Source organism: Solenopsis invicta, chromosome 3, assembly GCF_016802725.1.
Source record: "Solenopsis invicta isolate M01_SB chromosome 3, UNIL_Sinv_3.0, whole genome shotgun sequence".
Lineage (NCBI taxonomy): Eukaryota > Metazoa > Arthropoda > Insecta > Hymenoptera > Formicidae > Solenopsis > Solenopsis invicta.
Genome location: NC_052666.1, coordinates 26,973,066 through 26,985,595, shown reverse-complemented (window position 1 = coordinate 26,985,595; position 12,530 = coordinate 26,973,066). Strand labels below are relative to the sequence as shown.

Below are 12,530 nucleotides of genomic sequence, written 5' to 3'. Positions count from 1 at the left end.
TTAAAAGATTTGCGACACGAGTAGCCATGCCGAACTCACGATTTCATGGAAAACGACTGCGAATGTAAAATTTGGAAAAAAAAATTTTTCATGGAAAAGCTCTTGAAAATAGTTATCTATTTGAAGATGCGAAAAAGTGCCTGTATAATATTTAGAAAAATAAGGAATTATAATTTCAAGATTAATTTTGATAGTATGATAACAGCACATATGTTCTTCTCTTTTTTTATTGTATCTATGTATAATGTATTTTTATTTATTTTATTTTACATTTTAAGCAATTTAATACATACAACGAAAAAATATTATCTGAAGATTTTCAATTCTTTTAGTTTCTGTGCGAAATGATTTAAAACGTAAATTCAAATTTGTTGAATTTACGTTATAATAATTTTATTCAATAATATTATTTTACTATTCAAGATTTTAGTGTAAGAGTAATTAAGCCCACTTGTAAAATATACTTAACGATTAATAAGTAAATTAATTTCGATCAAGTTTTCACATATACTGAGAAAAAAGTCGTTAACTTATTGTTAGTTAAATTTTTCAATTCGATTAAATTTTTTCGATTCAGATACTTAATTATGTATTTGACTTAAATGCATAAATATTTGAACTAAAGAAATTTAATCAAGTTAACAACTTTTTTCCTTAACGTATATATCAATACATTAATAATCTCATTATTCCTCAAAAATAATACGTTCAATTGCGAATTTACTTCGTCCTCGTACCGGTTAAGCCGATTTCCGAACGGAAAAATGGACCAAACGGCTTTCCACTAAGCTCGCGCTACGGTAATTTAGCGAAAAAAAAAAGAAACCTGCGTCATTCGCAAAGCTTGGAGCTTGTGCATGACGTTCGTGAGATCACCGTCGATCGATGTGCGTGAACACGTCACGGCACGGCACGGTACGACATATCCTTGTTTCCACAACACGGCTCTTCGCCAGGACGAGACGGCGCGATACCGGGAAATTTTACACCCAGCGTCCGTATGTCGCGCGGACATCTTGTTTGGCGGATCCATCTCTAGCCCGGAGCACGTGTTCGAGTTTTCGCAAGCCGTAACCGTATATCATCGAACCCAGGACGATGTTGTAGATATGTAATATCCCCTCCTCCACCTCTTCCTTCTCTCCGTGCAACGGATCGAGATATACATGGCGTTCGACTTTTGTTACGACCGATCGTTACATTACCAACGAGAGATCACTGATTGTAAGAAGCTATCCCGAACTCTATAAAATCACCCCGACAAACACCAAGTTACGGTTATATAAATATTAGTTGTAATTTTTCACTCGACAATGTATCTGTTATGCAACGAGTATGTTGTACAACAGTTATATTGTTGAGTGGGAAATTACATCTAACATTTATATAACTGTAACTTTGTGTTTGCTGGGATTTGTTTCTTTAGCATAGATATTGTATCATATCGTTGCATTTTCAAGCAAATTTTCCATTTGAAACACAGAAAGTTTGACTGCATGTAATGGAAAAATAAATAAGCACCTTTTTAAAATATATTAAAATTAAATAATACTGCCACGTTCTTATAACATGCAGCTTAAAATATAAATATAATATAGCTTTTAAAATAATATTTATTAATAATATTTAAAAAAGAGAAGAGAACGAGAAACATAGTAACACTAACAATATTAAGAAAGAAAAACAGACAGACATGATACAGATAAACATGATCTGCATTCGTTGTTGGTAAATGCTTTCGTAAATACTAATAATTTATAATTTAAGAGGTGATGATAATTTTAGAAGTTTTAGGGATGGTTCTTACGTTATAAATGTTATCGTGACGCGAAGAGATTTTATAAGATATATAGTCCTTTTCCGCTTTCCTTACGATCGTTATTTCGTACTTTGAAAATTTCCCCCTCGCGTTTTACGTGTGTATAAAGCAATTTGTGCGGCCGTTAACGTCCGCGGTTAACGACTCTTAGTATGATGTCAATTACACGGTAGTGTAAACCGCAAATTTACTCGTCAGCGTGACTGCGTGATCACTGTGCTACCCGTTTTAGCAATAATGACGTAAAGACTACGCAAATTAATCCTCCGTGGACCAATATTTCCTTCACAGGTTTCCGGGTCACTGGTTCCTGATAGTGTTTTCAAAAGAATTTTCAGGTTTTAAAAAATCTAAAAAAAATTCTGGTACACTTTCTTTCAACATTTCAAAATACTATTTCACAATTGTTTTATTTGAAAAGTTTTTTACTTTTTTTTGTAGGTAGCGTGTCCGAATTTGAGGCAGAATAAATAAAAATTGAAAATTTATCTAGGTCTTCAAATTTCCGGTTGGAGGTTAAAGCACGGAAGGTTAAAAAAAACTGATAGAACAACTGTATAAACTCTTAATTTACACAAATATTAAACGAAAAGCTTTATATGTCAAACTTATTTATACAAATATTGAACAAAAAGCCTTATAGGTTTGACCTATACCTAAGGCTTTTTGTTTAATATTTTCGTTTTCACATATAAATGTTATTCTCTATTTAATATTCTTTATTTATATTATTGTCTGTAACGATTTTACCTGTAATATATAAAACTTTGTCATCTAGATTAACCAAATTTTAATCTTGAAAATGAAGAATAGATAAAGATATGGGCATCTCTCTCTAGTAACGATCCGAATTTCATTATCAAGTAGTTATTTTTAGAGCGTAATAAAAATATTAATTTCGACATATCGTAACAATAACGATAATAAAAACGTGACGACCGTCTTGTTTGCGACAGTTGGCTAATTAGATAAATTTTCGCCGGCCGCGCGGCCGAGCTTGACTTTCGCTCTTCCGCTTCATCTGCATTTTGCGTCGCCCCGGGTTCGTTCGCTTTTATCCCCGCTCTTCTCCCTTTTTCTTTCTCTTTCCCTATTTCGCCTGCGGCGCGGCGGTGCGCACGTAAGTTATCGGTGTCCTGTTACATCCAGTTCCAGTTACACGTGCCGCAGGGCACCGATGCATTCGATACCGTCCCCCGCGTGCGCTCTCGTACGCAGCAGCACTTCCGAGTACACGCGACTCTCTCTCTCTCTCTCTCTCTCTCTCTCTCTCTCTGTCTCTTCCCCTTCTGTGCCCTTTCTCTCTTTACTTCTCCCGCTCCATTTCTCTCCAGGGTTTTCCGTTTTGCGATTTTAACGCGTTGCAAAAAACATTATTGTGAAAGAAAATTCAATATTGTTGCAACGTGTTATCAGACTTTCGTAATAACACGAACAAATTATCGATTCTAGTTTTCAAATATTCCTTCCGAATTTTTTTCGTATTCTTTGCAAATGGATCCCGAAACAAACGAACGTACATAACACGATGATTTGTATTTCCGAAATGTTTCTATCAATTATCCCTATTGTTTTTATATCGTTAGCCTTTATGTGGATTGTACGTTTCGAAAAAGTCTTTAAACTGCAGCAAAAGTAATTGTCTGAACGCAGAGCATTGGGAATATTTTATGCTCTACAAATTCACTAAATATTATAATTTTTTAAATATAAAACTTGCAAGTGAAAATATCCAATAAAAAATTTCCAATAAAAGTACACTTTTGAGATTTGGAGCATAAAACAATCTCCCAATACTCCGAAAATTCTGTATATGTATCCGGACAATTACTTCCGTGAATATATACAAGATTATCTCTCTCTTGTTTATATATTTATTCCGCAATATCACCATTTTTTACACACATTTTCGGATTTCAGTAAAATGATAAAGATACGAGATAATGTATAGAATTGGCGCTTTGCTGCAATTTTATTTAAATACATGTTTCAATTTGTTTATGTAATAATAAATTAAAAAATTTTTTCTAAATTAGTGAGACATCTAAAACCAACTCGTCAGGAGTTAATTTGAGGAACGCGTATCTCAATATCGTCGGAACGCGACGGCAGAAGGCTCGTTCTCTCTCGCTCGTGCTTTATCGCTTCGTATGTATATCGACTCCTGGCACTAAACATAAAACCCCGTATGGGCCTCGGGTGTCCCGAGGCACAAGTTCCTCTTAAATAGGTCAATTGTTTTGTCCGGACGAGATTTCTGAGAATTGCGGACGGATCGGTCGATTGATGATGGAACGCTCGACCCATTGTCCAGGTTCTCGGAGTGACCGCCACACGCCCGATCATCGTCTCGGAATCGCACGTCGATTTTCCGATAATTTCGATGTCGCAACTTAAAAGCTTTTCTGCCATCAATGTAAAATTAAATTATGAATATCAAATAAGGAGTCGTGTGGACTATATAAGGAATTTTATGCAAGAAGGATTACGACGTTCGAAATCGTAGAAGAGTTTCTACAAAGTTTTGCTATAACCTGCTGCACATGAATTATCGCTGAAAAAGTATCGACTGGTGTAAGAAATTTGTCTTTTTTCTCATCGAGTTTTGAATTGAATAAAGTTGGAGTAAAAAATTGGAGCTCTTTACAGAACAATTTTATCTTAAATAGAACAAAATGTGTGCTGAAACCTGTGATGGCGATCGATTCTGTTAAAGTCCCATTTTACCCCTCATTTGAAAGATATTTTTTATACCCGATCCAATTAAAAGAATTTTTGTACATCGCAGATGTAAGAAAGTGACATTTCTTATCCTGGCTGAGGTGATATTTCTCGCAATAAATTCTTTACAGTTTTTTCAAAGGAGAGGAGGAAAATTTAGATGCTAGTCAGCATCAATTATTATTAGATTAATCTAACAAAACGTGATATTACTAATTTTCTTATTCAATCTAGAAGCTGTGTTATAATCTGATAGTAACGGCGCGCAGTTTGGTTGAATCTGTGAGAGTATACAAAATCACACGAATAAATATAAATAAATATAAAGCACTAAGATCTAGCTAGGACCGCGGAAGGCCTTCTTGTTTAGATTTGTGTTTCTGACATTGTTTCAGTAAGCGGCTTCGTGTCCGACCTGCAGGGCGGCTGCATAGGCGGCAACGCGAAGGACCTCGACTCGTCGTCGGTTCCCGGCAGTCTGGGCCGAGGTTTAACGTCGCACCATGTCTCCCTCAGTCATCACCACCACCACCACCACCATCATCCCCATCACAGTCTGCACAGCCCCAGCCCCGTGGTCTCCATACACACCACCACCACTACCACCGGCGGTTCGACGCACCATCACCTGGACGACAAGGGCTCGTCGCCCGTGGGCGCCCTTCACAGCACGACCAATAGCAATCCCTCCACGCCGTCCGCACCCTCCACGCCCACCGTAGCCGCCACCGACAGTACCGCAACCGCCGTCGCGACCGGCACGAATAATGGCATCAACGGCGGCTCCTCCGCCACGAACAGCAAACCACCCTACAGCTATGTCGCCCTCATCGCCATGGCGATACAGGACAGCAAGCATAAGAGGGCGACCCTCAGCGAGATCTACGCCTACATCACCGCCAAGTTTCCGTACTTTGAGAAGAACAAGAAGGGATGGCAGAACTCGATCAGGCACAATTTGTCGCTGAACGAGTGTTTCGTCAAGGTGCCCCGGGAGGGTGGCGGCGAGAGAAAGGGCAATTTTTGGACGCTCGGTAAATTAATGTCATTTTTCGTGGAAGCACTTAACAATCTTTATCTTCCGTCTCTACTGCGAAAGCAGGCGAATTCTGAAGGATTACTGGGAGTTTGTTTTAGCGGCCTTAATCGCCAGCTGTATAATTTCCCTATTTGCCGTCTCGATTTTAAGTTCCTAATTTTTGTTAATATGTTTACGAAAATCTTTCTTGTTCTACAAAAAGCAAAAATTATAAATTAATTCATAATCTGCAACAATACTTTAAAAGAAATTAAATTCTTAAATTCTTAATTAAAGTCTTAAACTCTTCTTAAAAATTATAGAGTTCTTGTTTATTTAAATGTTTAATTTTAAAACATACATATTTTTGCGGCGTCAAATCTATCTGCGTCCTGGTGGACATCCGCTGTAAACGTACTTTTGCGTCATCGTAGATCCGCAATACGAAGACATGTTCGAGAACGGCAATTACCGAAGGCGAAGACGAATGAAGCGTCCCTATAGAAACGCTCCATACAAACCACCGCTCTTCGGCGATCCGTTCTCGACGACCCACATGCACCTGGGATCCAGGAACATTTTCGGCCACTCACCCCCTTCATATGCCCCCACCGCTTATTCGCGATACGACACGAGGTATCCATATTTTCTAGATATCGTGTGTGAATGCAATGAAAAGAATATCACAAATGCCACGCATCTTCAGTTCGCACAAAATTTTAGAACCAAAGACTCGTGGTCAGTAACTTAAATCTTAATTAAAAAATTATGCGTATTTTAAATTCTAATAATAATTCCTTCCTTTTATAATAGGGAATTTCTACTAAGTCTTTTTTCATTGTAGCGCATGGAGTCTTCAACAATCGCAACTCTCGTATAGCCATTGTCAGTCGGTGAGTTCTCATACTGAAGATCGTTATAAGTCTAGCGTCTAGCCCATGTATAAAAATATTTTCAATATATTTAATCTGTGCAGCGTGAAATCTTTACGAAAGATAATTTCGAGTATTTTTCTTTAATTTATTACGATGAAGAATAACGCCTAAACGATCTGTGACATCTTGTTTTCTATTTTAGAAATTCACCCGTCGCGAAATATCAACATATAATTAACAATTACCCTGTGCATAATATAGTTTAATTTCTGATAAACGGTACATTCGAATATCTAAATAACATATTGTGACATAATTCGGTCGAATCATCGGAGGTCTCTTTGATCGCAGCTGCAGCCGCAATTGCAGCCGATGCAGTCGATGCAAATCCCGGCTATGAACGGCTACAGTCAACTGGGTACCTCGTTAAGTGAGTCACTATTCTTGCACTTTGCACCCTCTTTTATCGAGCGGGATAATGCTGAACGACCAGACAAAGCGTTTCAAGGCAATTACCTGGATGTTCCAGGTGGAACGGCCGGATCGCCCGGTTCCATGGGCGGCGGCTCCTTCGGCAGCAGTTTTGCCGCGTGCGGTAGGAGACACGAATCCGCGATGGCCACGGATGCAATGCCTGGCAGATGCTATTGGCCCGAAAGTGAGCGCGACTTGAATATAAATCGAAAGCCCAATATTTCTAATGTAAATCCACGAAGTAAGATTAAGGAGAGATAACTGCAGAGATTGAGAGTAGTCACGAAAAATGTTCCGTATTTTTTCGTTGAACGGAATAACTTGGACCATAGCGTCATCTTGGACTAATTGCATCCTTGTTGTTCACCAAATGTTAGATAAAGGTAAAATAATACACGCTGTCATTCGTGTCCTGGAGTGTTTTTGGTTAAAAGGTTAGAAAAATATATGTTACAGCGTAAGTGGAAAATTTTTTAATATAATGTAATAAATAAAATAAATGGTATAAATATTTTAAATGTAACATGTAATGTGTCAATAGCTATGCTAAAATAGTATAGCTAAAGCATATATAGAGTAAGTAAAGATAAAATAAAAATAAATAAGGATTGTACAAACAATATGTAATTGCATAGTGTTTATATTATAATTGGAAAAATTGAAGGAACCGCTCCTTCTTTTAATTTTCGTCTTTGTCTTGGTACATAAATTATTGTTCCATCTGTTTGTATAAATGCGTCTTCTTTAATAACATCTTTTGGTTTAAAATGCAATTCGCAAAATTTGCTTTTTTTTTTTTTTTAATTTCTATATTTCTAGCAGACATTATCTTGTGCCAAGAAAGAAACATTATTTCATTCTATAAAAGAAAATAAAATTTTACTTTTAATTAACATATACATTTATAATATATATTTGTTAATATGTACAAAAAAATTTTTTTAAATACTTCTTAAAATTTGAATATTTACTGTATGAGGTGTAAATAAACTTTTTCTTTCTAATCCTTTTCTCTCTCGCCTAGAGTTACAGCCATCTACGCAATTTTATTTAATAAATATATTATTTATATTAGAAATTAAAAATACAAATTGTATTTCTGTATATCAACACGCAATGTGACAGATTGTATGTATGTATATACTGATCATGATTTACTTCATGATACTGATTCAATATGGCGACGCTATGATCCAAATTATTCCGTTCAACGAACCTGGAACATTTTTCGTGATTAACTTTTTTCTCCCCAGGCTGTGCAGTTACCTCTTCTTAATCTTACTTCATGCGTAAATCCCAAGAGCTAGTCAGTTTGTCAATTTTATATTACAAATACACCAAATGTAATTTTATTTTAGGAAAAAATCGACTGCAAGTAAAAATCTTTGCTATATAGTGATGCATCAAAGATATAATATGATTTTGATTTGTGATTATATACAAGAATATTTTGTCACTAATTCAGCATCTTTTACGCACATTTTCAGACTTTGGTAAAACAGAGATAAAGTAAAATCGGTGCTTCGTTGAAATTTTGTTTACACACATCTGTCGATCTAATTTTGTTAGCATAGTGAAGCTTTTGAGTTTGAAACATGCATAAGCATGTTTTTTAATATTCTTTGAAATGCATCATTGGCGAAAGAAGCTTTCACTTTCAGTCGAATTTTTCCCTAAAAAAGTTATATTTGTTAAATTCGTAATATAAAATAAATTTTTAGTAACTTGTGTCTGAGCAATTAATTTTATGATTGTCATCAATATATTCTCATCGGAATCGTTTAACGATTGTCGCAGTGGTGAACGTGAAGGAGGAGCCCGGAACCAACACCGTGTCGACCAGCGGCGTCGGCGTCGGCGTTGGCGTCGGCGTCGGCGGCGTCGGCGTCCCGTCCGGCATGATGAGCACCGCCGCGTCGTCGGGCGTCTCCACGACGGGATTCGCGCCGATGGAGTTCCAGACGCGTTCCAAGTGCTTTATGTGAACACAAGAGGAACCGCCGTCAAATAGCAGCGCGTGCTACGTGACGAGCCGACGTCGCGAGGATCGAGGGACGATCCTAGGACGTGATCTATCGCGCGGCGCGTTAGATCGCGACAAGATGGATTCGCGATTCGACGAATGGTGAGCGATGCATGCGACCTAAATGCGTATCTCTCGATGACGCGGTAATGCGGATTATATTTAACAAATATTATCGAATAATATCTGATAATCGTTAAGCGATGTTATTGGATGATCGTTCGCGAATCTAACCGCGCGGGGTAACACAACGTAAACTCGTTTGTGAAACTCGCGTAATTGCTGTTATTGTGTTAATTCGATGTTAAAACGTACGTACATCGTGCGTCTTTCCTGCGTAGATGCGCTCGTTCACGCTCGTTAAATACGTAAACGACGTGCAATACGCGCGTGGTGGTAGTCGTGCTTATCGTGTGCGAAATATTACGATATGATGCGGTATGGTGTGATCCCTGAATCTTTTTCGTGAAACTAGCAGCCGCGATCGCGTCTATTGCGGTCCGGATCGATCGGAGATCGTCGCGTGAGATGAGAGCACAGGAATGATCGCGAGGAATGATCTCTTCACCCCCGTTTTTTTTTTTTTTTTTTTTTGACGATATAACACGTTTGAAAATACCTCTATCTTCGCACATCGTTGTCGACTGCTAGACAGTATTTAATATCTTGATGAGAGAGGCGAGAGGCGAAGGAAGTTTGTTCACACATGGGAATGAGATATCGTTTCGATCGCGATAGAAAAGAAAGCGCGTTCCGAACTAATTTTGGAAGCAAGAAACGTTATTCCAGATACGAGAATTATGGCGGCAAAATTTTCACGCGTTCTTTGCACTCGAATGATCAGACGATATCTTTTTTTTTTGAATTTGTGCCCGTATTTGGATCGTTTTCTTATTAATTGTTTGCGTTTGCACACATTGGGCATATTCAATTTAATAATATTGATACCTTTTCTATTGCGATATAAACGTTTGTGGAAACGGTAGCTCTTAGTTAACATGAATCCATTGTGAGAAAAGCGATGTAGGGAAAAGCCGTCTTGTTGTAGAGAGTTCTTTTATAATATATATAGATATATAGAATTTAATAATGAATAGAGCTATATATGTTTAATCGTACAAATATGTACGTTTCATGTGAATTATGCAGATTAAAACGAAATTGTTTCCGCGATTACGATGTAAATATACGATTAGCGTAGACGTTGTAACGACTTTAAGAAACTCATACTGCGAATTAATTAGTCTTATGTATAAATCACTAAAATTGGCTTCTATTAAGTGTATAACGCTCCGTTCAAGTTATTACACACCAAGATCGTGTATGAGCACTTTGTGGCAGCTGCGGTACAGTGGTTCGGCCAAAAATCCACGTGTAAAAAAAAGTGTAACAGCGGCTATATAAGAGATAAAAATAAATATTAATTATTTATCATCAGAAAGTATGTACAATTCTCTTCCAGGGAATATCTCAATTCGAGAGAGATACTCTTGTTACTAAACGCACACGCTATTTCGAAACATGTGTATGTTTAATTGAATTAGATATTTTAATTTACACACAGCAATCTATCTGAGGACATATAAAAATATTGAACTTCGCTTTCAACGTTATAAAGATTAATACAAATGTCAAGCTCCATTTTGAACATAGAAATATAAAAATTCTACAATAAAAATTGTAGTTGTCCTAATAGCGCATCGCACTATTATGTAAATGTCTTTATTAAATTTATTAATTTACGTAGCGCGGCGTATTATTAGGTACACAGAAAAAAATTTTGTATTAAATCATATATAAGCAAGAATATAAAACTTCTTGGAAGAATTTATAATCATAAACAGACATAATTTTGCTTACACGAAGAGAAAAATTTTCTTCATGTGAGCAAATTATGTCTGTTTAAGATTATAAATTCTTACAAGATTTTATATTCTTGCTTATATGCAAAACAATAAATTGTTGATTTAATATTAATTTTTTTTCTGTGTATAAATGTCATACTAAATATTATGCATTTAAAACTTTGTATTCTAAATATTCTTAACTTTATGGATTTTGCCTTTTGTTTAACATTTTAACGTAACGTAAAACGTCACCGAAATAACCGATCCACTAAGGAAAAAAATTTCCTCCTTCGGGAAACCAGGAATAGTTTCTACGCGCTACTGCATCCTAGTGCAGGTCCCCCTGCACAGGATGCCGGGGAGAATAACGTGTACCGAGGGAAGAGAGGGCGAGCGAACTGGACCAATGGCCGGCGAATGTTTTGCGAGCACTGTGTTTTGTAAAACAAGCCGTACGCCGTGGGCTTTAATATTCCTCGTAAAATCTGGAACGCTACGAGCGCGGGTCGCGTCAACACCACGCGTGCATCAGACGCGGGAATAGCACGTGCATCTTGTTTTCCGATCTAAGAGAACCGCGCGAGGCAGCACGTCGACGACGCCGTTATGGCATTTCTTCTGGGGGCTGCAAATAAATTTCGCCGGATATACGATTGCGAGAAGCGAGCCTTCGACAGCGAAGAATGACGACGCACACTTCTTTCGCACGGCGATAGAGCATAGGTAAAATAAATATCGCGAGGAGCGGACACGACGAGCTATTTTATTAAAACGTAATATAGATATAGTCTTTTTTCAGCAAAATTAAGTAAGTATTAAAAGTAAGTATAAGTTAAAAAAAAAAAAACTCGCGTTCACCTGAAAAAGTATAAAATATATATTTTCGAGTTTACAGCTTTATGTCTCCGTTTGCTTACTTAACTCTCGCATTCTTTTAATTTCTTTTTTATTTTTTAATCACAGTCTTGCTTGTAATGCAAAACGAAAGAAGATGTAGCAAAGTTGGAATTTCCATAAATGATATTCTTATTTGTAGCATCTCTTGCCTAATTATTCTCTTAAACCCTGGAATTCCTGGAACCGCGATTCTCGGAATTAATCACTTTTTTGCTGATCGTGTGCTTTCAATAACCTCTATTATTTTCAAGTTCGTGCCTCTTGATTTATGAGGGAATCGAAATTCGAGAGGCATCATTTCATCCTTCTTCGAACTCCCGTATAAATCCCTCGAATTCCCTTCTCTCAGAAACGTACGCTTTACATAACGCAGTTTGACACGCTCAACATAAACATCAGATCCATTTTATCCAAACAGACATGATAGTGTACTCGGCTAGCCACGCATTATTATGTACTACGGAGAGTGACACGACACCAAAACGTATAATAAAATGTTAATTATCACACGCGTCAGCTATGTTACGCGTACACGTGCGTTTTGGTATTCCAGTATCGCAACAGCTTAACCGAACTTACTTTTTCAATTAGTAATTCAACTTGTGACGAAATACTGATAACGGAGTATTATACCTGTTATATCGTTAAGCTCATTTATTTTATGCTGTTAATTATTTTTACTTTATGTTAATAAGCCTATCACTTTTATTATGTTTTTTTCCTCACCATCTCACTGTCTTTAATAATTGTTATATATGTGTGAAGGGGGGGGGGGGAGTTAAACTAGAAAATTATTCTAAGGTTTATATAGCCTATTTTTCTCTTGTTAGTTTATGTATTTGTGTTTTGTATTTTT

General features: G+C 37.0%; 1 protein-coding gene across 3 annotated transcripts in view; it reads left to right on the top strand.

The window, feature by feature from the left end:
• The window catches only part of LOC105207879 (forkhead box protein D1), a 35,766-nt gene extending 25,395 nt beyond the window's left edge, over positions 1 to 10,371 (top strand). The window contains exons 4-9 of one of the 3 annotated variants that reach the window (XM_011177541.3): positions 4,936 to 5,574; positions 5,993 to 6,194; positions 6,403 to 6,451; positions 6,785 to 6,863; positions 6,942 to 7,091; positions 8,705 to 10,371. In XM_011177541.3, coding sequence (XP_011175843.1) covers positions 4,936 to 5,574; positions 5,993 to 6,194; positions 6,403 to 6,451; positions 6,785 to 6,863; positions 6,942 to 7,091; positions 8,705 to 8,892 — 1,307 coding nt within the window. In that variant the 3' untranslated portion in view covers positions 8,893 to 10,371. Of the gene's footprint in view, positions 1 to 4,935; positions 5,575 to 5,992; positions 6,195 to 6,402; positions 6,452 to 6,784; positions 7,092 to 8,704 lie in introns of all 3 variants that reach the window. The other 2 variants (XM_011177539.3, XM_011177538.3) reach the window with 2 other exon arrangements.
• The last annotated feature ends 2,159 nt before the right edge of the window (positions 10,372 to 12,530 follow it).